Source organism: Neoarius graeffei, chromosome 15, assembly GCF_027579695.1.
Source record: "Neoarius graeffei isolate fNeoGra1 chromosome 15, fNeoGra1.pri, whole genome shotgun sequence".
Taxonomy (NCBI): Eukaryota; Metazoa; Chordata; class Actinopteri; order Siluriformes; family Ariidae; genus Neoarius; species Neoarius graeffei.
Window position 1 is genome coordinate 17,818,310 of NC_083583.1, and position 24,831 is coordinate 17,843,140.

At 40.4% G+C, this 24,831-nt stretch overlaps 1 protein-coding gene across 1 annotated transcript; it reads left to right on the plus strand.

Moving 5' to 3' along the window:
• Positions 1 to 849: 849 nt before the first annotated feature.
• Positions 850 to 24,307, plus strand: dhcr7 (7-dehydrocholesterol reductase). Its single transcript, XM_060940430.1, has 8 exons — positions 850 to 928; positions 3,950 to 4,062; positions 4,351 to 4,573; positions 8,075 to 8,165; positions 10,611 to 10,824; positions 10,896 to 11,100; positions 18,170 to 18,301; positions 23,193 to 24,307. The coding sequence occupies exons 2-8, from the start codon at positions 3,956 to 3,958 to the stop codon at positions 23,655 to 23,657; spliced, it is 1,437 nt and encodes a 478-aa protein (XP_060796413.1). The 5' UTR covers positions 850 to 928; positions 3,950 to 3,955; the 3' UTR covers positions 23,658 to 24,307.
• The last annotated feature ends 524 nt before the right edge of the window (positions 24,308 to 24,831 follow it).

Sequence of the window (24,831 nt, forward strand, 5' to 3'; positions counted from 1 at the left end):
GTTAACCTAACCTGCATGTCTTTGGGGGAAACCGGAGCACCCGGAGGAAACCCACGCGGACAACATGCAAACTCCACACAGAAAGGCCCTCGCCGGCCCCGGGGCTCGAACCCAGGACCTTCTTGCTGTGAGGCGACAGCGCTAACCACTACACCACCGTGCCGCCCCGTCAAACAATCTATTGGTAAGAAATTTGTTCACAGATTTTCAAAAAAAAAAATCCATATCTTTCCCTAACTATAACCCTTCATTGATGGAAACATGAGTGCAAAACTGTTCATGACATCTGCAGTCCTAAAGTTAGCAAGTCAACTGTAGTCCTCAGCCATAAAAGCATTATTGTAAGTGTCCAGAGCGTCCTCCAAGTGTGACTTTCAAATGTTCATATGGGGCCGCCCTCTACAGGAGCGATGTGATGAGACTCCAACCAGACACAGGGCATCAGGATGGATCAGGCAGGCCCGAGAAGCAGAAGAGGTCAGCATCTGGATCTCAGGATTGACATGTAACTCAGAGGGACAGATCTTTTTTTTTTTTGGGGGGGGGACATAGGTTGTTAGGTATGCCCAATGTCTAGCAGTAATAACAGAAGCGCATGTACACAGCTGAGCTCTTTTACGGTACGTAGAAATCAGTGCTTTTAACCCACAATCGAACGTCCTGCGTAAATTCAGCGCAGTGCGACGCTCTAAACACAGACCACACGACAGTCTCTAGTCTCATCAGGTGGTTATGGCGTCAGGACCGCGCTGTCCAATCAGAGAGCTGGATATCTTCTTAACTGTATTCTGATTGGGCAAAATATCATACACAAGGTGTGGGCGGAGTTGGAATGTTGCCTGTTTTTTTTTTTACTGCATTTCCTCAACATCTGGGCAGATTATTGTCGGAAGGTAGGATTATACCTTCCTTCGTGCTCAATAAATCAGTAAGTAATACTGTTTAATATAATCTTATATACTGTAATGATAATAGTATAGTGCGTGTTTCCAGTTTAATCAAAATGCAGTTAGAATTGCATGAATTAAAACTGGCCGTTGAGATTAAACAGAAGTTGATGTTATTAGATAATAAATAGTGCATTGGAGCTCAATGAGGTGTGTTCCAGTACAGGTTTGTGGAAGATGCATAAGTCAGAATGGAGTGTATTATTCAACTGTTACATTGTGTGAATTAGTTATGTGCATGGGAGGATCTAGCACAAACGGTCATTTGTGCATTTCATGCATTCATCACATCCATCTTCAGCAGCTAGTGCTCAGGGTCATGGTTACATGGATCCTATTCCAGGATCACCAGGTGCGAAGTGGGAATACATCCTAGATCCAGTGTTCATGCTCAAACTGTGATGTCACAAGCCAATCTGTGATGTGATCCCACCCTGTCGTCACCCCAAAGTGTATAATTTTCATACAACAGCATAGTCTGAAGTGTGTTATTCTGCTTATATGACAGCGATTTGCTGACAATAATGATAATAATCTCATCTCATTATCTGTAGCCGCTTTATCCTGTTCTACAGGGTCGCAGGCAAGCTGGAGTCTATCCCAGCTGACTACGGGTGAAAGGCGGGGTACACCCTGGCTGGACAAGTCGCCAGGTCATCACAGGGCTGACACATAGACACAGACAACCATTCACACTCATGGTCAATTTAGAGTCACCAGTTAACCTAACCTGCATGTCTTTGGACTGTGGGGGAAACCGGAGCACCCGGAGGAAACCCACGCGGACATGGGGAGAACATGCAAACTCCACACAGAAAGGCCCTCGCCGGCCACGGGGCTCGAACCTGGATCTTCTTGCTGTGAGGCGACAGCGCTAACCACTACACCACCGTGCCGCCGTGATAATAATGTTTAATTTAATAATGAATGACACATCATGCTTAGTACTGGTTTATAATTAGATTTAATGTTATGGAAGATCTACAAGACAAGTTAGTTCCTGTTATCACTTCCTTTATTGCAACAATACTTCTCTCACCACTCTGTTGGTCTCTGTTTCTCTCTCTCTCTCTCTCTCTCTCTCTCTCTCTCTCTCACAGCTCTTTTGTCTTTACCAAGAAACTGGAACATGGAAACTCCTATGTCCTGAAGACTTTGACTTTTTTGTCAAAACGCACTTTCCCTCAGTAATAAGCGTAAAGATGTCTGAAATTGATTTCTTTAGTCTAGTCCATTTATTTTGAATGGTGAACCAAATTGTATACACTCACCAGTATGTGTATGTGTAGTGCGCAACTGTTACACTCATTCTTACATTTTTACAACACGATGACATAGTGACTACAGCCTCCATGAGGGAGTAGCCACAAAAATGAAACAGTGGTAGTGAGTAGGTGGGAAATAGACATGAAAGAAGGAGTTACAAATGGAATAATTCATGTTTAGGCTATTACTTGGAAAATCATAAAGTAGAGAGTTTAAAATAAAGACCCAAGAAGTTCAAAGGGTGCAAAATATAATGGTGCTAAGTAATTGGTCATTTGGAACAATGGTGAGCTGTGACTGGTCATCAAACAATGATGATCAGTGATTTGGTTATTGGGAACAATGGTGACCAGTTATTGGTTATTGGGAACAATGGTGACCAGTGATTGGTTATTGGGAACAATGGTGATTAGTGATTGGTCATTGGGAACAGTTGTGATCAATGATTGTTCGTTGGGAACATTGGTGATTAGTGATTGGTAGTTTGGAACAGTGGTGATCAGGGATTGGGCATCGGGAACAGTGGTGATCAGGGATTGGTAGTTGGGAACAGCGGTGATCAGAGATTGGGATTGGTCATCGGGAACAGTGGTGATCAGAGATTGATTGTCAGGAACGGCGGTGATCATTGATTGGTCATCGGGAACAGTGGTGATCATTGATTGGTCTTCGAGAAAAGTGGTGATCAGTGACTGGTCATTGGGAACAGTGGTGATCAGTGATTATTCCCAGTGACCAATATTGATTATTGATTGGTAATTGCAAATAGTGATGATTTATTGATTGATCGTTGGGAATAATGGTGATTAGTTATTGGTTGTTTGGAATAATGTTGATCATTGATTGGTGTTTTTGAATAATGAGGAGTATTGATTGGCCATTGGGAATAATGATGATTAGTGATTGGTTGTTGGGCCAAACTCAGACAGACTTTACACACTGGTGGTGAGTCGATTGAATCCACTCTCCTAATTCATACAAATGGAAATAAAGTCACTCAAGGGGTCTAAACTAGTCACACGTTGGAAATACTGACTGTTCATCACAGCTGTCAAATATCAATGCACTTTTATCATAAAAATGCATTTGTGACAATGCATGCACCTTCAGAAAAACTCCTGCATTACTCATGATATTCTTAATTGGTGATAACAGTCTTTATCAATGTCTTTGGCCAAGTTCTTTATTATAGATGTTACCACACTTTATATAACGTTATCTTTAAGTCTCAAGTCCATTTAGCACCCTTGACCTTGGTTTCCAGTCTGCTCTGGATGTGGTATAGAGGTTACCGCTGTAGAGATTAAGGACAAAACAATACTGATGTCCTCACAGTAACTGATGATATGGATCAAGCCACAGGGTCCCAACCCTAGTACTGGAGAACAGGAAGGGCTGTTTTTAAGTAGCTGATTATTTGAATCAAGTAAGTTGGAAACTGGGAAAATATTATAATGTAAAGGACAGGGGGGTACTCCAGGGTCAGGGTTGGGAACCTGTTTGTGTCCTGTATTTATGGGCATCATGTGTGTTGTCTCAATTAAAATCACATTCGTGGCATAAAACAAATAAATGTCAGTGAATCAGATTTTAAAAATGTGAATTCCAGTACAATAACGGTTCAGCATTTCAGTCCAGTATCAGTACTCTGTGACAGATCAGTATCGGGCACATTGCTAATATACTATGCCATATGACTCACTTTGTGTTTCTCTCTTTTTTTTTTTCTTGGTTAGAGAGCCATGAGTACACCAGAGGGTGTCCGAAAGCGCCACAAGGTTCGTTCCAGTGGCACCAATGTGAGGAAGAAAGAGAAAAAAGTGGAGGCAGGCCAATGGGGGAGAGCGTGGTAAGTTTGTATAAAGTGGTAAGAGTGGACATAAACAAAACGCTAAAAATATACATTCCTTGATTCTTACATTCATGACGTTTTTTTACTCAGTTGTTAGACCTATGTTTGCGGAAATTAAAAGAACTCATACCTTCATACTTTCTGTTATTAGTTTCACAATAGTTACTGAATAATGAATGGTGATTACTGACTAATATGCTTAAGAATAAGCTGGCACTTTAATCATGAGTTGGATAGGATGCCTGTTGTAGGGAATGTAACTTTCTTTATCTGTTACTACACTAGGGAGGTAGACTGGTTCTCCTTGACTGGAGTGATTCTGCTGCTATGCTTTGCCCCATTCATCGTCTTCTTCTTCATCATGGCGTGTGATCAATATCAGTGCTCCATTAGCTTGGTTCTGCTGGACATATACAACGGAGATGCCAGTCCATTGAGCATCTGGAAGCAAGCACCTTCATTCACATGGACCGCTGCCAAAATCTACGGCTCCTGGGTCACCTTCCAGGTCAAAAGTCTCATATTATAACAAGGGCACTTAGTAGAGTGTATACCTCCGCCAAGCCACATATCAACATCACCATCAAAATCAAATAACTTGAACCTAGGGTAGTAGGTTCAAGCTGTATGCCAAATTTCATCCAAATCCGTTCACTACTTTTTGAGTTACGTTGGGAACAAACGAAAAAAAGTCCTGGATCTACATACATATCCGGATTTACATCAAAATATAATCAATTGTTCCTTGTCCCTTGATCCACCTTTCCTCAAAATTTCATCAAAATCCATTCACTACTTTTTGAGTTATATTGGAAACAGACAAACAAACAAACAAACAAATGGAGGCAAAAACATAACCTCCTGCAACAAAGTTAGTGGAGGTAGCAATGAAAATTACAGTATGATATTGTCATGATATTATTTCTCCAAGGAGCAATTAGTGAGTCCGAACTACAGTACCTTCAGTAACTACAATACATACCCTTTCTATTTGTTTAACAGTAGTTAGAGAGTAATGTTTTTTAAGATGAAAAACTAAATAATAAGCTGTGTTTAACTTCAATGAGTTAAAATGACTATATTATTAGATATAGTATATACTGTAATATTCAATGCTTTATTTAACAGGGGTTACAACAGCCATTTTTGTGGCTACTGCCTCATGGAGGCTGTAGCCACTGTCATCGTGTTGTAAGAATGTAAGAATGAGTGTAACAAAGCGCACTGCGCATGCGCATACAGGTGTTCCTATTAAAATGACCAGTGAGTGTATACAATTCGGTTCACCATTCGAAATTAATGGACTAAACTAAAGAAATCACTTTCAGACATGTTTATACTTATTACTGAGGGAAAGTGCGTTCCTATTTTAAAATATACTCCAGGTTGTCCCCCTTTCCTCGCCTTCTTCGTGCAGTCCCATGTGTGATGTAGATGTGACACACTTCCAAGTTGTTACAGGAAGTTGTTGAAAAGAGTATTGAGACCATTGAGCTCTAGCACTGTTCCATTTCTGGGAAATAAGAGTTTGGGTCATGGCGACAGCGTGTGCATGTCAGCCTCGGTTCGGAGGTTTCAGTTTCGAAAACTGTAAGAGGTAAGAGTAGAATAATATAAAGTACAGTCACTTGGTATATTTTACTTCTGTGATTTTTAAATTGTTCATGTTTGGATTACGCTTCATTTTTGTGGCTACTGCCTCATAGAGTAAATATATGTGCAATATTTACTGTATGGACATGGTATCAGAAAACTATTTTATTTATAAGCAGTAGCCACATGTACCCATAGGGTACCTATTTTTTTTACTGGTGCTGTCATGTAATACAGATTTATATTATATGGACACAAATGTTTTACTGGGAAATATGCCACTTGTATTTTTCATACAAACTACATCCTGGACATGGAGAACCAAAACCGTTACATAAATTTCTATATGTCACTCGTAAAGAAATTGATGATAAATTTGATAAAGTTTTGATAAATTTGGGCACTTTTTGTTTGTGAATTTGGCTATATAATAAAAAGAAAAATCACACAGCTTAAAGATATGAAATTTATCTTCTCATATATTGAAAAACTCATATTTTTCATACAAAATACATCGCGGATCTGAGTGACATTAAAATAATATTGGCTGGTGTTGAGTGGTATATCGTATATATTCTATTTAGCTAGTATGATATTGGACAAGTCGAAGGCGAGTTCAATGTCATGCTAGCTAAATGGAATGTTTCTGATATACCATGAAAAAAGCTATCATCTCATCTCATTATCTCTAGCTGGTTTATCCTGTTCTACAGGGTCGCAGAAAAGCTATTATTATTATGCATACACATTCCTTTCAGGTGTTCAACACGTCTTTCTCTTTCAAACTTCTCTCAAAATCTAACGTATTTAACGAAGCAAACCTGGTGGTCATGTTTGTTTATAAATTGTCACAGTCGCTCGCTAGTGCGGACGTTTTACATCTCCAACATGTGATGTCATGTCTTGACAACTATGCAATATCATAAACCCTATTCAGCGCTCATTCTCTTTTGGGTAGAGTGGCGTAATACACATAGGATAAATGACATGCTAACAATATTGCATGCTATCAAACCAAATGAACAAAACCCACTAGAAGGGAATAGAATACGTTTTTATTTGTCCTGTATGTATAATAATTTCTGATATTTCACTCCGATGATGTCACTCCCAGTGTTTTCCCACTGACTAGATATGCGTTGTCAAAATGGCAAACTGGTTCAAAATTAAAATTCTTTTGATTAACTTGCAGCCCTGTGATGACCTGGCGACTTGTCCAGGGTGTACCCCGCCTTTCGCCCGTAGTCAGCTGGGATAGGCTCCAGCTTGCCTGCGACCCTGTAGAACAGGATAAAGCGGCTAGAGATAATGAGATGAGATGAGATGATTAACTTGCATATTTTTTGTGGATGTGTCCATATAATATAAAGAACATTACACAGTGGCACAAAGATATGAAGTTTATCTACTTATGTTGAAAATATTTTCACTCATTTGTTTTGCTCACTTGTGATATATACATTCACCACTCAAAGATAAATTTCATATCTTAGTCCATCTGTGTAATATCCTCAATATATAGCATACATTGGTCTATATTTTTGGCCACTTGAGGACTCTAGTGTAGCCCTTGGTGAAAAATCCAGGGGCTACAATATTATTTCCTTAAAAATGATTAGTCTATGTTCGATCATGAATGGCAGTCATTCAGAAACCATTCCCTTTCTACCAGCACTTATCAGTTGGCAAAGATGGTCTACGATGAACCATTTATCAGCACAGGTCACTGGAAAGATTCATCGTTTCATGAAGCTTCGTCTCGTCATCATTAGGACAAAGTAAATTTAAAAGCGATATTTATGGAGTCAGGTTATTTATGGAGAATTGTGCTGATTGGGAATAGATGGTTGTGATTGTGAAGTCCAAGAACTAGAACGAGAGAGCAGATCAGGTGACTAGGTTTTTGTTTGGCTGAGCGGTCTGGGAAATGCTACTGCTGCTGGTACATGGCGCAAACATAACGTAAATATTGCAGCGTTGGCGAGGAAGCATTGTATGAACATCGTGCTTGCTCTTTTATTGGTAGACATTACAGGATATTGTTCAAAACTAATTGCCCCCTGTTTTGTGTCAAATGCAATAAAATCTGATTTTGAAATGGGTAAGTTGTTGAAAGCAAAAAAGATTGAGGTGGGGGTCTGACTGACAAAAAGGATGTAATAGGGCAGGTAAATGAGTACAGCATGGGTTAATAAATTGTGTCACTAGGTTATGTTTCTCAGTGTTAAATCTCATCAAAACATGACACCTTAGTAGAAAGCTCTCATTATGTTAAATGGAAATAGGAATATTCCATTGAAATTTCCACATTCACGAGTGTCTGATTATCAGATTGTTCCAAGTGTGGGGAAAATTATAATAAGGAAGTAATACCATAATGATGCTTTATCGTTTGCATTTGGCTTCTCTCCACTAGGTGGTGCTGTATATGTGCATTCCAGATGTTACCCACAAGTTCCTGCCAAGTTATGTCGGAGGGGTGCAGGAAGGAGCTCGGACACCAGCAGGTAAAGAGTTCACAGTTCACCTCAGTGTCAGCCATCACAAGCTTGTGATTTTACAGCAGAGGAAACTGATCTGGAAGCAGAATACAAGCAATAGGTAAAACAACCTGCTGATGAAATTAATGCACAGATTACTGGGACATCAACTCAGACCAGACGACAAGTTGATAATTTTCTGATAATGGCCTCTCCCAAAGAGTTTTATTCCTCTTATATAACAGCAATATGCCAACAATTACAATTTATTTATTAAGGAACAACAATGCATCCTTTTGGTCCATGTATATTTATGTTAAATGTTGTGGAACGTCGATAAAACAACTTAGTTCCTGTTATCATATGCGTTATAGCAGCTGTCGACAACGGTATCATCACCAGGCGTTCTTTTCTCTCGTTTGAAATTAGTTAAGAAAAAAAAAGCAGGTTCTTATGTTACAGAGGAAGAAGACCTTCTCATGTTGGATAACTTCCAGGAACATCTTTATCTCTGACTGTTATAAAGCACTGAAACTGGAGACTCCTTCAAAATTGCTCACCATATCCATGATTACACTCATTTTTATTTTGTTTATTGAGAGTAATTGTATTCAAATGAGCACATTTCTATAAACCTTGCAGCCAGAAACATCGTCTTTTTACTGAGATAGTGTCGTGGAAGTCTGTAACTCAAAAGTGGCCAAAAAATATACTTGCATGAAAGAAGTTGCCTTAAATGTTTTTATTGTACAGAACCAATATAAGCATAAGTGAAATCCCAGGAGAACACTGAAGTTTGAATTTCTAACATTAGTTTTTAAGTTGGGCCCGTTTTTGGAAGACCCGCCCTAGGACCGCCCCAAACCAAAATGACGGCTCCTATTAAAATCATTGTGAAAGGACTTTCTTGGTTTGAAACACAGACTTCTGATTGGCTAAAACATTTCTTTTGAAAAATAGTGGGAAAATGGACATACTTCTTTAAAAACTCTGATGTCAGTAATTATTATACAAGAGTAAATAATAATATATCATGAAAATAAGCTCAAAATTAGGACACAGGACTTTTGCTTTTTCAGCTGCCATGTTATATATGTAATTCTCTGCCCAACTATGTTAAAAACTCTGAGACTGCTAAGAAATTTAGAACTAACTATTGGAAACACTTTTCTGGTATTTAGATACAAATTTATTCATTATTAATCATAATATGTTTGTCTCACTATTCTATATTACTTATTTTATATTATATATTTTACAAATTGGGCGGCACGGTGGTGTAGTGGTTAGCGCTGTTGCCTCACAGCAAGAAGGTCCGGGTTCGAGCCCCGTGGCCGGCGAGGGCCTTTCTGTGCGGAGTTTGCATGTTCTCCCCGTGTCCGTGTGGGTTTCCTCCGGGTGCTCCGGTTTCCCCCACAGTCCAAAGACATGCAGGTTAGGTTAACTGGTGACTCTAAATTGACCATAGGTGTGAATGTGAGTGTGAATGGTTGTCTGTGTCTATGTGTCAGCCCTGTGATGACCTGGTGACTTGTCCAGGGTGTACCCCACTTTTTGCCCATAGTCAGCTGGGATAGGCTCCAGCTTGCCTGCGACCCTGTAGAACAGGATAAAGTGGCTAGAGATAATGAGATGAGATATTTTACAAATTTAATAATGTTGATATAGATTATTAGCACAAGTTTATACACATCTCCAATGGAAACTAGCATCAGCTGAGTGGATCTTGTGTTTAATAAAGCTATCTATGTATCTATCTAGCATTTACCGTATGGCCTTCTTTTACTAATTAATGATGAATCTGTGTTTGTCATGCAAATTGCCTTTACAGTGAATCAGTGTGGGAGAATACAAGGTGATCATATATACATGAGGTGCTCTATACTTTTAAACTAAGTATATTTAGGCTCATCTTAGAGGAGCTTGATGTTAAAATACCTCCCAAGTATGTCAATCATAAATTCATGCTAAATAATACAACAATTTCACCATATTAAAAAAAAAGTTGTAGCAGGCTAAAACTGTGTGTGTGTGTGTGTGTGTGTAGCCAGTGTGTGACTGGAGGTGTGAGGCCCATAAAATACTGAAAGGGAGAGCAGACTTTCTAATCTAGTCAACAATGGATCAAAGCGATAACCATGGCTAGAGACAGAGATCTTCACACCTTTTGGTGCCTCCAAAGACAGATAGTCTACAGGAATCCCAACACATTTTGAAGTTCTAAACCAAAATTTGAGACAAAATTCTCTCACAATAGAAAACCTTTCACTAATCACAATGGAGAATTTAACATTGCTGTGGTATAGTACTATACTTTTGCTGGTATTACTGTGGTTTTCATGCTCATAAAACTCCTGTACTTTAAGTTCAAACTTAATAAACTTTCTTTCTTTCTTTCTTTCTTTCTTTCTTTCTTTCTTTCTTTCTTTCTTTCTTTCTTTCTTTCTTTCTTTCTTTCTTTCTTTCTTTTAGGCCTGATTAATAAATATCAGATCAACGGGCTGCAGTGCTGGATTATAACACATGCTTTATGGGTGGCCAATGCTTATCACTTCCACTGGTTCTCTCCCACTATCATCTTCGACAACTGGATCCCGCTGCTTTGGTGCACCAACATCCTCGGCTACACTGTTTCCATGTTTGCGTTTATCAAAGCCTACTTATTCCCAACTAACCCAGAAGACTGGTAAGAATACATTTTCGTTATTTGTGTCCTGTTCCATTGTGTTACCCTCTAACCGGTTTGTCTCGTGTTAGCAAATTCACAGGAAACCTCTTTTACGACTTCATGATGGGCATCGAGTTCAATCCACGCCTCGGAAAGTGGTTCGACTTCAAGCTCTTCTTCAATGGCCGGCCCGGGATTGTCGCCTGGACTTTGATTAATCTGTCCTACGCTGCCAAACAACAGGAGCTCTATGGATATGTGACCAACTCCATGATCCTGGTCAATGTGCTGCAGGTGAGCGTTTCTACCACTAGGTGACAGTAGTGACATTGTTATGCTCTTTCATGAAAGGAGAAAACAGAAAATCAAAACTTACTTACTATAATGGAGGTCTAAGGCCAGTTGTTGAGCTGTGAATAAATATCGAAGGGGGCTTCAGGAATGTTTTGTCACATATCTTAAAACATAATTCACAGTTAATTACACTTTCCCAAAGTTTTCAGATATATGCTCACTGGCCACTTTATTAGGAGCACCCACACACCTGCTGTTTTATGCAGTTATCTAATCAGCCAATCCCCTGACAGCAGCACAATGCATAAAATCATGCAGATACAAATCAAGAGCTTCAGTTAATGTTTACTTCAAACATCAGAATGGGAAAAATTATTGTGAGCACTGTGACTTTCACTATGGCATGGGTGTTGGTGCCAGATGGACTGATTTGAGTATTTCAGAAACTGCTGATCTCCTGGAATTTTCACACACAACAGTCTCTAGAGTTTACACAGAATGGTGCGAAAAACAAAAAACACTGAGTGAGCGACAGTTCTGTGTGTCGAAACGCCTTCGTGATAAGAGAGGTCAGAGGAAAATGGCCAAATTGGTTCGAGTTGCCAGGAAGGATATAGGAACTCCAATAATCACTCTTTACAACCATGGTGAACAGAAAAGCATCGTCTGTAACAGCAGAAGACCTCATTGGGTTCCACTCCTGCAGCCAAGAACAGGAATCTTAGAATCAAAAACAAGTTCCTATTAAAGTGGCTGGTGAGTGTACAGATTATATAGAGGAATGGAGTCAATCATATGGTCCATGCGCCCATGCATGTTCTAAATCTTAATCATTTTTTGGACTGTTATTTAATGAAATGATGAGATTAAAAAAAGAACTAGTCTCAGTACCCCTAGGAGGCAAAATAGAGCAATACACAGCGCCACAAAAACTCAGCTACTGACCCCAAGTTAGAGTTGAGCCGGATACTCGGCTGAAACGAGTATCCAGTACGGATAAAGCACTTTTGCCGAGTACGAGTATTATACGAGTAATACGAGTCAATATCTGTGCTCGGACTGAATGAAAATCCTCACACAGCGTCACAGCGCCCCTCCCCTACACACACCGCTCTGCTCACTCACACAGAGAACAGCTCTCTGTCTCTCCCTCAGTCACTCAGGTTCGCGGCTCTTTTCCGTTAACGTTTCGGGTTTCTTCAGCTTCAAGTTTGTTTTTATTTCAGTTTGTACTTACTTATAACCAGTAGAGTTCTGGTAAACGTGGGTTCGTTCAGATGTGGTGCTTGGTAGAAAGCGACTCGCGTTGCGTCTCTGCCTGTTGGAGATTTTTTTTTCTTTTTTTAACCGTCGGTTAAAAACAGTTTTTTTTTTTTACTTCACGCATTGAGTGTCTGACACTTTCTTGCTGTAATTCATGTAAAAATAAAGGTAGTAGTGGTATAAGTATTACAAATTAAGCTACGCACACACTCTCTCTCTCTCTCTCTCTGCCGGTTGTCGGAGTTTTTTTTTTTTAAACCGTCAGTTGGCTCTAACCAGTTTTATTTTACTTCACGCACTGAGTGTCTGACACTTTCTACGTAGTAGTGGTATAAATAATATTACAAATTAAGCTACACACACACACACACACACACACACACCTGGTGTGGAAATTAAAAAAATAAAAAAGAACTGATAAAAAAATCATACTGATCATTAAAAATTAAAAGTTCAAAAAAGAAAGTTATGTTGAGTATGAAAACTCTTGTTCATTACATTTCATTTCATAATTGCAACCGCATGTGTTGTATTCATTGTTGCAGAACTTGTTCTGTAAATAGTTCGTTTGCTATCGTGATCAAAACCATTGATCTGAAGCTCAATGCTGATGCTGTCCTGTAAATAGTTTTCTAATCAGCAATAAATATAACAATTTCTGATCAACCCATATCAATTGCATGCTTAAAATAACATACTGGTTAAAGCCCTGCCCGTTTCAAGACAACCAGACCCACTTCCGGGTTAAATCCCGCCCACTTCTGGGTTAGGCCCCTCTCACTCCGAGTACGGATACGGATACAGATAATTCATATGGTTTACAGATACAGATAATACTGTAATCGCTCATCCCTACCCCAAGTCAAAAAATTACCTTTAGAACTATGTCTCTTTCCTAAAGAACTAGTTGAAGAGTTTCATAGCAACTGCATATGAATACTTATGCAATTGCAGCTTTTACTATTTTTAAATCATTTTCCAAACAATATAGGTATTTTCCTCAATTCTACATTATGGGCTATTTTGTCTAGATTCCTGATGTATAATTAGAAAATATGATCATGTAACGCCTGTTCTGCGTGAATCGCATTAGCTTCCGTTTAGGTTTAGGATACACTTTAGGCCCCCGTCATACTTCTTTGGAATTAGCAGGAATCAAGCAGAACCAGCCGGAATGAAAAATTTTTCAAAATTCGTGCCACATTTGAGCAGGAATTTCAAACTGACCAACATTCTTACAGCTTTGGAATAATGCCGTTCGAATACTTAGAATGCGCTTCGAACCTGCCTCAAATGATTCTTGCACATTCCAGGTGTATTAGCTTTCGAATGCAGTTCAAATGTAGTTGGAACACAGTAGGAATACCTAGAATGCTGTTAGAATGTAGTAAGAATATTAAGAATGCACTTTGAATGCCGTACGAGTGCGGTTCGATTGCTGCCCTAATACCACCCGAAGTCTGGTCGGAAGGTACCTCGAATGCTGTACAAATTCACCTCAAATGCAGTCAGAACGCTCCCGGAATAGCCGCCAAACATGTTTCAAACAGGGGCAAGTTAGTTGTCCATTATTTATCATTGGAATTCTTTTTTTGAAGTGTGTGTTTTATGTTTGTGGGCTAAATTACTGTAACTTTATTCTAAAATAATAATAGGAAATATTACTGGGCAAATTATTCATACAAACAACATGTTACATTTCAAGGGCACATCTTTATTTGTTAATGCAAGACAGGCAACAAATTTACAAGTACAGTTATAATCAATCCACACAAATCCTGTACAAAGTATCTGTCCTGAACAAACACTATCCACATAATGCCAAAATGTCACAAAAATAAAACTACTCCTGGCCTCCATCACCCTGTTCTGACTGCTCAGACTGCTGGGTAGGTGTGGGAGAGTGCACAACTGGATGAGGGGTGTTGAGTTCTTGGTTGCCATCATCCTGGTTGGTGTTGAGTAGCTGGGTGAAGCTGTTATAGGAACCACTGCTGAAGCCACTCAGGCCACTGAAGTTCCCCATGCCCTGGCTCTGGATGGATGTTGATGAAGTCTGTAGCAGTGGGGTGCTAGCACTGTAGGTGGGTGGAGCACTCTGTGGTCTGATGGGAGGCTCTTGCTGGAACTGTTGCTGCACCCAGCTTGCCTCCTGGGAGCCCCAGACAGAAGTCAGTCGGTGGTTCTGCGCTGGCCACAGTGGTGGATGAGGCTGCCAGCCCACTGAAGGACACTGTTGGCTGCTGGGCCCTGGGATAGGTGCAAGAGCATAGGGTCTAAGGAACTTGTTTTGCTGCTGCTGCTGCTATGTCTGCATGGGAGGCGCCTGGTGAAGCTCAAACTGGTACTTCTGCAATAGGTTGCTGACTTCACTCTGGAACCTCAGCCACATGAGGGGAGGGAATGTGTAGGTGACCTCCTTCATGAATTCAGCAAAGGTGTCTTTCTGGCATTGCAGGGGTGACTTCTCAGCCTTGGAGAGCTTGTTCAGCAGCTGTCTTTGCAGCTCAGCAATGTTGCTCCTGGTAGCCTCAGTGTCATCAGTAGCCCTGGACCCCAAGGAAGTGTCTCCATCAGACTGAGCGGCTGTAGGGGGATGATGATCAGCGGCATCAGACTCACACTCAGACTGGGGAGCTCCTGCTGTTGCAGCCGGAGCTGCCCTGGCTTGGACCTTGGCCTTCATCTGGAGAAGAAACAATCATAAGTAAAATGTGAAAATATGTGGACAATTGTTGCAATTTCATCATCAAAATGAAAACATTATCTCATTATCTCTAGCCGCTTTATCCTTCTACAGGGTCGCAGGCAAGCTGGAGCCTATCCCAGCTGACTACGGGCAAAAGGCGGGGTACACCCTGGACAAGTCGCCAGGTCACCACAGGGCAAAATGAAAACATGAAATAATGAAATAAAATACTTACACTGACAGTGACCCTCTTTTTGATCTGGACGATGAGGTAGGGCCTGAGAAATTCGAAGTGATGCAGTATCCAGCGGTCCCTTGCAGTCAATGTGGTCATGTGGCAAAGTGGAAAACTGTTCTGTGGTCAGACAAATCAAAATTTGAAGTTCTTCATGGAAATCAGGGACGCCGTGTCATTCAGACTAAAGAGGAGAAGGACGACCCAAGTTGTTATCAGTGCTCAGTTCAGAAGCCTGCATCTGTGATGGTATGGGGTTGCATTAGTGCGTGTGGCATGGGCCGCTTACACATCTGGAAAGACACCATCAATGCTGAAAGGTATATTCAGGTTCTAGAGCAACATATGCTCCCATCCAGACGACGTCTCTTTCAGGGAAGACCTTGCATTTTCCAACATGACAATGCCAAACCACATACTGCATCAATTCCAGCATCATGGCTGCGTAGAAGAAGGGTCCGGGTACTGAACTGGCCAGCCTGCAGTCCAGATCTTTCACCCATCGAAAACATTTGGCGCATCATAAAATGGAAGATACAACAAAAAAGACCTAAGACAGTTGAGCAACTAGAATCCTACATTAGACAAGAATGGGTTAACATTCCTATCCCTAAACTTGAGCAACTTGTCTCCTCAGTCCCCAGACGTTTACAGACTGTTGTAAAGAGAAAAGGGGATGTCTCACAGTGGTGAACATGGCCTTGTCCCAACTTTTTTGAGATGTGTTGTTGTCATGAAATTTAAAATCACCTAGTTTTTCTCTTTAAATGATACATTTTCTCAGTTTAAACATTTGATCTGTCATCTATGTTCTATTCTGAATAAAATATGGAATTTTGAAACTTCCACATCATTGCATTCCATTTTTATTTACAATTTGTACTTTGTCCCAACTTTTTTGGAATCGGGGTTGTAGTTTAAAAAGAAAATAGAACAATTAATGTAGCCCTAAATTCTTCACTATTTTTTTTTCTTGTTTCACCATGACCCAATTCAAGATACTATGTCATGCATCACGTGGTGGGCTTTCCCCATTTGTGCAAGGCATTGTAGAATACAAATTTGAAACAGGAGAGAAAAATGGAGGACGTGAGTGTGTGAATGAAACGTGAAAGACTGACTACAGTAACAGAAAGTGAAAAGAAAAGACATTATGTTGCGAAGGAAAGGAAACACAGGATCAAACTAATAAATATCGGCGGTCAGCGAGCACCTTGGTGTGATCAGCTATTCGTTTAGCGACAGAATGATGTAGCTGTCAGTGCACGGTCAAAGGTAAACCTGTAGATGGCAGTAATGCAACACTGAATGCCAACTGCTGTAAAACCCAAAAGAAGAAGGTAAATCTGCGCATGCGCAGATGGACTTCCTCTGTCTGCTTGACTGAGCGAAGCGAGCGATTTCATGCACATTATTTGCTAGGGAATCCCCTCAAATTAAATAACTTCCCAGCCACAGAATGGCCGACTTTTTTGAGATATTACAGAAATAAACATATATTACAATGACCAAATTTCAGAGGGAACTAAATTTCATCGATTTTATGAAATCAAAAGGCCATCTAGCTTTAAAGTGCATATTCTGGACCAATTTTGTTTTTTTATATGAATGTATGTCCCTTTACACACTCATCCAGAAGGGTAATTTTGCACAAGGCCATCTGTCTATAGCAGAAAAAAATAAAATAACAAAACGTGTCTGGAAAAATCCCAAGGGAGTCTGGAGCCAGATTCGTGACATTACCTGCGGAAGCGCCAGCAGGCTACGAGAGCTTGCACAGTTTCAGTGCACAGCCTGTGTAGACCAAGCGCTCCCATTTCTCTCTCATTGTCCAGTCTTTTGGGAAACGATGAGTACTAATCCCATCAAGATTGGTGTTGCTACATCCTCCTACGATACATCTGTTAACCATTTTAATAATTATGTGATAACGTTGAAGAAATTTGCAGAAAACCACCAGGTTGTTTTCTCATAAACAAACCAGCGCTGATGTAGGATTCAGAGGGAGGCGTCCCACACACGACGTCACGAAAATCAATGTTTCCTGGCAAATCCAAATGGCAAGTTTTTTCAGAGGCGGACCAATTCGCCTCAAATAGCTTGATTTCAACTGAATTTTTCTGGTATTGCGCAAGGTAAAAAAATTGCACAAAATGGAAAATGTGACAGGTATTTGACCAAAGTTTAACATAAAATAGGAGAATTACATTGATCTTGCTCCTGAATTTACCCGTAATATGCACTTTAAGAGGAGTTCTTGGTCTGCTAAACTAATTTTTTTTTTTTTTTGCTCTGACCCACATGATGTTTGACTATTATGTAAATTGAGCTTGAACAAGGGCGGCACGGTGGTGTAGTGGTTAGCGCTGTCGCCTCACACCAAGAAGGTCCGGGTTCAAGCCCCGTGGCCGACGAGGGCCTTTCTGTGCGGAGTTTGCATGTTCTCCCCGTGTCTGCGTGGGTTTCCTCCGTGTGCTTCGGTTTCCCCCACAGTCCAAAGACATGCAGGTTAGGTTAACTGGTGACTCTAAATTGACCGTAGGTGTGAATGTGAGTGTGAATGGTTGTCTGTGTCTATGTGTCAGCCCTGTGATGACCTGGCGACTTGTCCAGGGTGTACCCCGCCTTTCGCCCGTAGTCAGCTGGGATAGGCTCCAGCTTGCCTGCGACCCTGTAGAACAGGATAAAGCGGCTAGAGATGATGAGATGAGATGAGCTTGAACAAGACTGGACATTCCTTTAATGTTGATTTGCATTACTGTGTGTGGATTACGTTACTGTACGAATGATTCCTGCCTTTACTTTAACAAATGCCATTTGAGACAGTCATCCCTGTCAAAAACTCAATGCCTGTGTCTCATAAATTGCTCTTCTCCACTCAGGCCATCTATGTGTTAGATTTCTTCTGGAACGAAGCCTGGTACTTGAAAACGATTGATATCTGCCACGATCACTTTGGTTGGTACCTGGGCTGGGGAGACTGCGTCTGGCTGCCTTTCCTTTACACACTACAGGTATGGTAATGATACACACCATTTCACAAAGCCACAAGCCTTAATATGTGCTCACGGTAACAGTAACAGGGCCTCTGCCACAAATTGCAATTAAAAAAGTGTCAAAACTTCTTCTTCCTTAATTAACTCCATCCCCTTTGTGGGTTGGAGTTGAGCAGCTCTGCTTTGTCTGGGGGTCGGGGCTAATTTCTGTGCCAGAAAACTAAAAAGAGAAGCCTGAAACCAAGTGAGATTTATTGCATGTTAAATATAATATAAATTTTATGATTATGATCCATATAAAGCATACAAAGGTGGTACATTTCTGGTAAATAATATAATTTGAGAGGACAAAGGTAAACAAAAAAACTACTGAAAAATGAAACAGTCAAAAAAGATGAAAATTCAGGTTTTCAAATTGGATGGATATATATATATATATATATATATATATATATATATATATATATATATATATATATATATATATATAGTACTTTGATACCTCTACTTTTTCACACACATTAACAAGTTTTGCCAGGCAAAACAAACCTCGCCTGGCAGCACTAACTTTATATGTACATGTTGATAATGGTAATATTTCTCAATCATCAGCTGTCAGCTTATAGTCCTATGAAAATCCATGACCTTGACATTTCAAAGTCATTCAAGGTCAAAGGTCATGGTGCCAAATGAAAGCCCATATGGCAATTCTTATAAATTGATAATTGTAAATATCTGTCTACCATCAACCGTTTTCAAGTTACAGCCCTCTGAAAATCTGTGACCTTCAGTTTGACCTTTCATGGTGCCAAATGAAAGGGCATATGGGAGTTCCTATATGCTCGTAATAGTAAACATCTGTCTATCGGCAACCTTTTTTGAGTTATAATGGAAAATATGTTATTTTGACCGAAAGGATGACCTTGACCTTCACCTTGACCCGATTACCCCCAAAATTTAATCAGGTAATCTACGGACCATTGCCCACCTACCCTGAAAATTTGAAGTCAGTTAGTGCAATCAGTCAGTTAGACACTAGATTAGGGGTGGGCAATTATTTTTTCCATGGGGCCACATGAGAAACAGAAAATTTTGTGGAGGGCCGGACCAAAAGGCTGAACTAAATTCTGCATAATATTAATTGTATTTCTTTACATAAAGCAGTAAATCACATTGTTTTTACAAGCTGCTAAGACTGGTAAGAGTATGGAAAAAACGAGGTTGCCTTACAAAAAATGTCATTTATTCAATCAAATTTCCCAAAACAATGGTTAACAAAATGTGAATGTTTGTACCATTTTTTTTTTCCAGTCACATTCACCCCAAAACACAATAAAGACATCACATATTGTCTTTCTACTCCAAATATCAAGCAAGATACATCATATTATAATAATGATGCCCACATTTGTAGTCTAATCACTTCATTTGGTGTTTTTCGCCGGAGATCGGCTCCGGCGCCTGCTGGTGACGTCACACTATGTGATTGGCTGGACCGTTTGAAGGATGACGTACAAGTTTGTGGTTGGTCTGGACAAATTACGGAAGTAGTTATCGCGGGATTAGGTTTTGTGGGATTTCATGTCATGTTCATGTCATGTGCATTGGGTTTTTGTTGAACACAACTTCAAAATAAAAGCAATGCACATTCAGTCCATGCATGAGGTAAAATTAAAAAATACATTTATTTTGTAATTTCTAATTAACCTTACACGGGCCGGTCAGAATGAACCAAAGGGCCGGATGCGGCCCGTGGGCCGTAAATTCCCAGGTCTGCGCTAGATTGTTAACAGACAGACACACAACCAAACAAACAAAAACAAACAAGCTGCACTGATTACAATACCTCACCCCGCTTACTCCGTCGCAGGCGAGGTAAACATGGAAATGTTGTTACTTTTAATGTTTGTACTTTTTAATTTTGCCTAAGCTATCTTCCTGGAAAGATCCTGTTGTGAAAGGAGCCAGTTTAACAAACAGCGGTGAAAGCTCAGTCTGTGTAAAGATGTCTAAAACCTTGCTGGCTAAGTGCAAATTCTTCATATGAGAATGACAGAATCCTAATAAATTGAGTTTGTAATCAGATACAAGCTTTTAAAATGTCTGTCAAAGTGCCTGTGCTGCAGTCGGAATGAATGCTTAATGCAGTTTTTCCTCCTTTTCCATTTTTGAGATACATGGAGAAGAAAAACATACTTCAGTGCAGGAAAGGTTTTGTGGTTTTGTTTTTCAGAACATCTGTCTCTCTCTCTTGTGTGTGTGTGTGTGTGTGTGTGTGTGTGTGTGTGTGTGTGCATGCGTGTGTGTGTATACACACACACACACACACACACAGAGAGAGAGAGGGTTTCCCCTAGAAAAACTGGAAAGAGTAGTGGCCCCCCGAGTACAGCGAGGTGCAAAGAGCACAGCGCCAGAGGCTTGGGGAGTCTGGGAGCATGCTCCCCTGGAAAATTTTGAAATATAAGGGTTCATTTCATGGCTTCTGGTGACATCTAGAGCTGATTTTTACCATTTAAACGTGTTAGATAAAAGGCTATATTTTACTTAAAATTTCACTGAATTCCCACCCTAAAAACAGAAAAAAAACCCCAAACAAAGTCAATACAATACCCACTTGCATCTCACAAGCAGTGTCTTGTTCCAAAGGAGACTGCAGTTTATTTCACATCAAACAAAGTGAATGGTGATGCAACATGGCACGAGTTCTTCAAAATACTCATCATTGAATTTTGGCAATAGTGCAGATGGCTCAATACTCTCACAGTCAGACTCGAGCTGGTCAGCAACTTGCAGCGAACTGGCCGTCATGCTCTCACAACTATGGTCTGCCACTGTTGCTGAGTTGTTTTCTGCAGTTTTTTTTGTGAAAACTCCATAATTAAGCTGCAATCCGTCGGTGTTTTGCTCACTCTTACCCAGCTTGAAGGCTCTGCCATTTTTGCATAAGTGACCTGTGAATATTAATTGCACATCACTTGTCCAATCAACGCGGGATACCGCACACAGTCAGTCAGTGTGGAATACCCTTCTCTGACATCAGCCATGAACTTAGGTCAAGTTCAGGGGAATGGGCTTGCATGGACTGTATTGATTACCTGCTCAAAGGCTACAAAACACATGCATGTTGATTCTAGCTTTATCTCCTAATTCTTCTTCTTCTTGGCTTTTCTTTGCGGGCGAAGATTTATAAAGGGGGTTTTCCACGTTGACTGCAAGCCCTTTGGTGGCTGTAGAGACCGATTTGGGGCAAACAGGTCTGACCGCAGAGCCTACAGATGAGGGATTGATCCATGTTGGGTGTTGAGGCTTCTCTATCCTTCCGCTTCCTCCTTTTCTCAGCGAGATTGTCTCGTCTGTTGGCTTCGAAGGAGGAGATGGCCTGGTGAATGGTGCGTCTCCAGTCATCGCGGTCAGCAGCCAGGACAGACCACCACTGGAGATCAATCTAACAGGAACTGAGAGTCTTCTTTGGGGCCCCAGTGTCACGGTGCCCAGAGGCTAGCTCTTCATACAGCACAATCTTGGGTAGGCGGTAGTCCTCCGTTCTTGAGCCGTATCCACCCATCATAGTTGTATTTTTAGGAGCATGGCCTCGATGCTGCTTACCTCTGCCTGTTCAAGGACTTCAGTGTGAACATGGATGTTTCCTTCAGGCCTGTGCAAAGGAGTTTTAAAGTGGAGTCCAGTGTGTGCTGTACTGGCTCCACCCTTTACACCCAAGGTTCGTCTGCCATGGCCCAGCAAGCTGGGACGGCAGCAGTGAGGTCCTTGGGTCAGAGGTTTTACATCGGACTGTCCTTGTCCTAGATGGATTGCCTGCCAGGGCTACCGAGTTCCATCTGTCTGAGTCTAGCTTTATACTGTAGGCCTAAATTGTAAGCGTCATGGCGGCAGTTTAATGGGTAGTCGCATGTCACTCAGCATATCAGTCAATAAATTAGGCATAGCGGGGCCACTACACTATGATGCTTTAGGGGAAACCACACACACACACACGGACACAAGTGTTTTACTGGGAAATATGCCACTCATGTTTTTCATACGAGCTACATCTGGGGCATGGAGAACCAAAACCATGACATAAATCTCTATAATCTCTATACTTGTCAAGAAATCGATGAATTGATGTATTGTTTTGATAAATTTGGGTACTTTTTGTCTGTGAATGTGTGTGTATATAATAAAAAGAAAATCACACATTGGCTTGAAGATATGAAGTTTATCTTTTTCGTGTTGAAAAACTTGTATTTTTCATACAAAATAATTCACAGATCTGAGTGACATATTTGCTGATATTTCACTCCGATGATGTCACTGCCAGTGTTTTTCCGCTGACTAGACATGCATTGTCAAAATGGCCGAACCGGTTCAAAATTAAAATTATTTTGATTAACTTGCGTATTTTTTTGTGGATATGTGCATATAATATAAAAAACATTACACAGTTGTGTGAAGATATGAAGTTTATTTTCTTGTGTTGAAAATATTTTGACTCGTTCACTTCACTCACTCGTGAATATGTTCACCACTCGAAGTTGAACTGCATATCTTCACACAACCGTGAAAAATCTATCTATCTATCTATCTATCTATCTATCTATCTATCTATCTATCTATCTATCTATCTATCTATCTATCTATAAATACAGCATATGTCAAAATATTTCATCATGTGAAGGGTTTTCCAAGGCCGCCGCCCATTCGTACTCTTACCTGTTCACGCACACCTGCCATCAGGCATCTCTACAATGATATGACATTTACTATTGTTATTCATCTTAATTATTACTAATAAATAAAATTAGTTTAAATTGCTAAGAAGTGAACAGAATGAAAAATTAAGCCACATGTTTATATAAGAAATACTGAGCATCTCTCACCTTTCTGTCTTGATTCTCTGTTTCAGGGTCTCTACCTGGTCTACAACCCAATCCAACTCTCCATGCCTTATGCCTGGGCCGTCCTCACCCTCGGCCTGGTGGGCTACTATATCTTCCGCTCGGCCAACCATCAGAAGGACTTGTTCCGGCGCACGCAGGGTGAGTGTACAATCTGGGGCAGCAAGCCAACCTTCATCAATTGCTCATATCGTTCAGCTGATGGCGGCGTTCATAAGAGCAAGCTGCTCACGTCAGGCTTCTGGGGTGCTGCACGTCACCTTAACTACACAGGCGACCTGCTGGGTGCGCTGGCGTACTGCATGGCATGTGGCAGCGGGCACCTGCTGCCCTACTTCTATATCATCTACATGTCCATCCTGCTTTTGCACCGCTGTATCCGTGATGAGCATCGCTGCAGCAGCAAATATGGTGAGGACTGGAAACGTTACACAGCCACCGTGCCTTCCCGCCTACTGCCTAGAATCTTCTAGAACGGAGAGTTATCGGATGGAAGGACGTCACTGAATTGTGTGTGGGAAATATGTTTTTTCTTTCAGTGTTCATTTTGGATTTTTTTTTCTGAATAGCCATCAGAATGATTTTGACTGGATTGAGTGCAGGTTAACTTCAATCTGTCTACCTCTGTTCATGTTATTCGGTTTCACCTGGATTTTAAAGTTCATGCAGGAAACTGTGATGTAATTAGATTTATATTTGCCATTGTTTTATGAACAATTTGCAGATTTTCTTTCTTTCTTTCTTTCTTTCTTTCTTTCTTTCTTTCTTTCTTTCTTTCTTTCTTTCTTTCTTTCTTTCTATAGTATTCAGTATGAAAGTAGGCACTTCTATGCATTTTAAAAGCCACTTACATGTTTTATACAAAGTCTTTTGTAAGAATTCTTTCATATCCCTGAAAAGGAGTCCAAGCAACCCAATCCAGCTCTGTCGGAGTTTATTTGATGAAACACTTTCCGCAAGAACAGTTTTTAAGATGCACAGATTAAAATGATGTTAAAGCCATGTACCGTATTCTTATCAGAATGAAGCTGAAACTGTTGATGAGTTTCTCATATTACAGTTTTCTTTCCAAAATGTCCTGCATATACAAATGGATATTGATAATTAAAGATACACTAATTTGTGTGTGTGTGTGTGTGTGTGTGCTGGCACACCCAGAGGTGAAAACTTTCCATTCCAGGTTTTTTTTTTGTCTCACTGACTGCAAGAGAGAGTATAAACAGAGGGAGAATGACTCTATTTACTATAACTCATTACTATAACTAGTACTAGCTTGTTTCATAGACATTCCACAAAATTTAAATGTACTGTAACTACAGATGGTTAAGAAGTTATTAATGTTGGCAGATTGCTGTGGTATAAGAGGAACTAGATAGAGAGTGTGACTAAAGTCACAGTAATTTGCGCTAGCTGACCTTTGTCAATTGAAGGTCAAGGCGAAGGTCATTTTGCTGAACAAATTAAAAAAAACTGATTGATTGAAAAAAAAATCATGAAAATTGACAGAGTTATAAGTGATTGAAAAAAGGCCCGTTTTTCATGGATCATTCTGGTTCAGTGATCCAGATCAGCACCAAAAGTCATAGCAACTTAATTTAGCCCAGAGATATTCATGTGAAATTTCATGATGATTGGTTGAAAACTGAG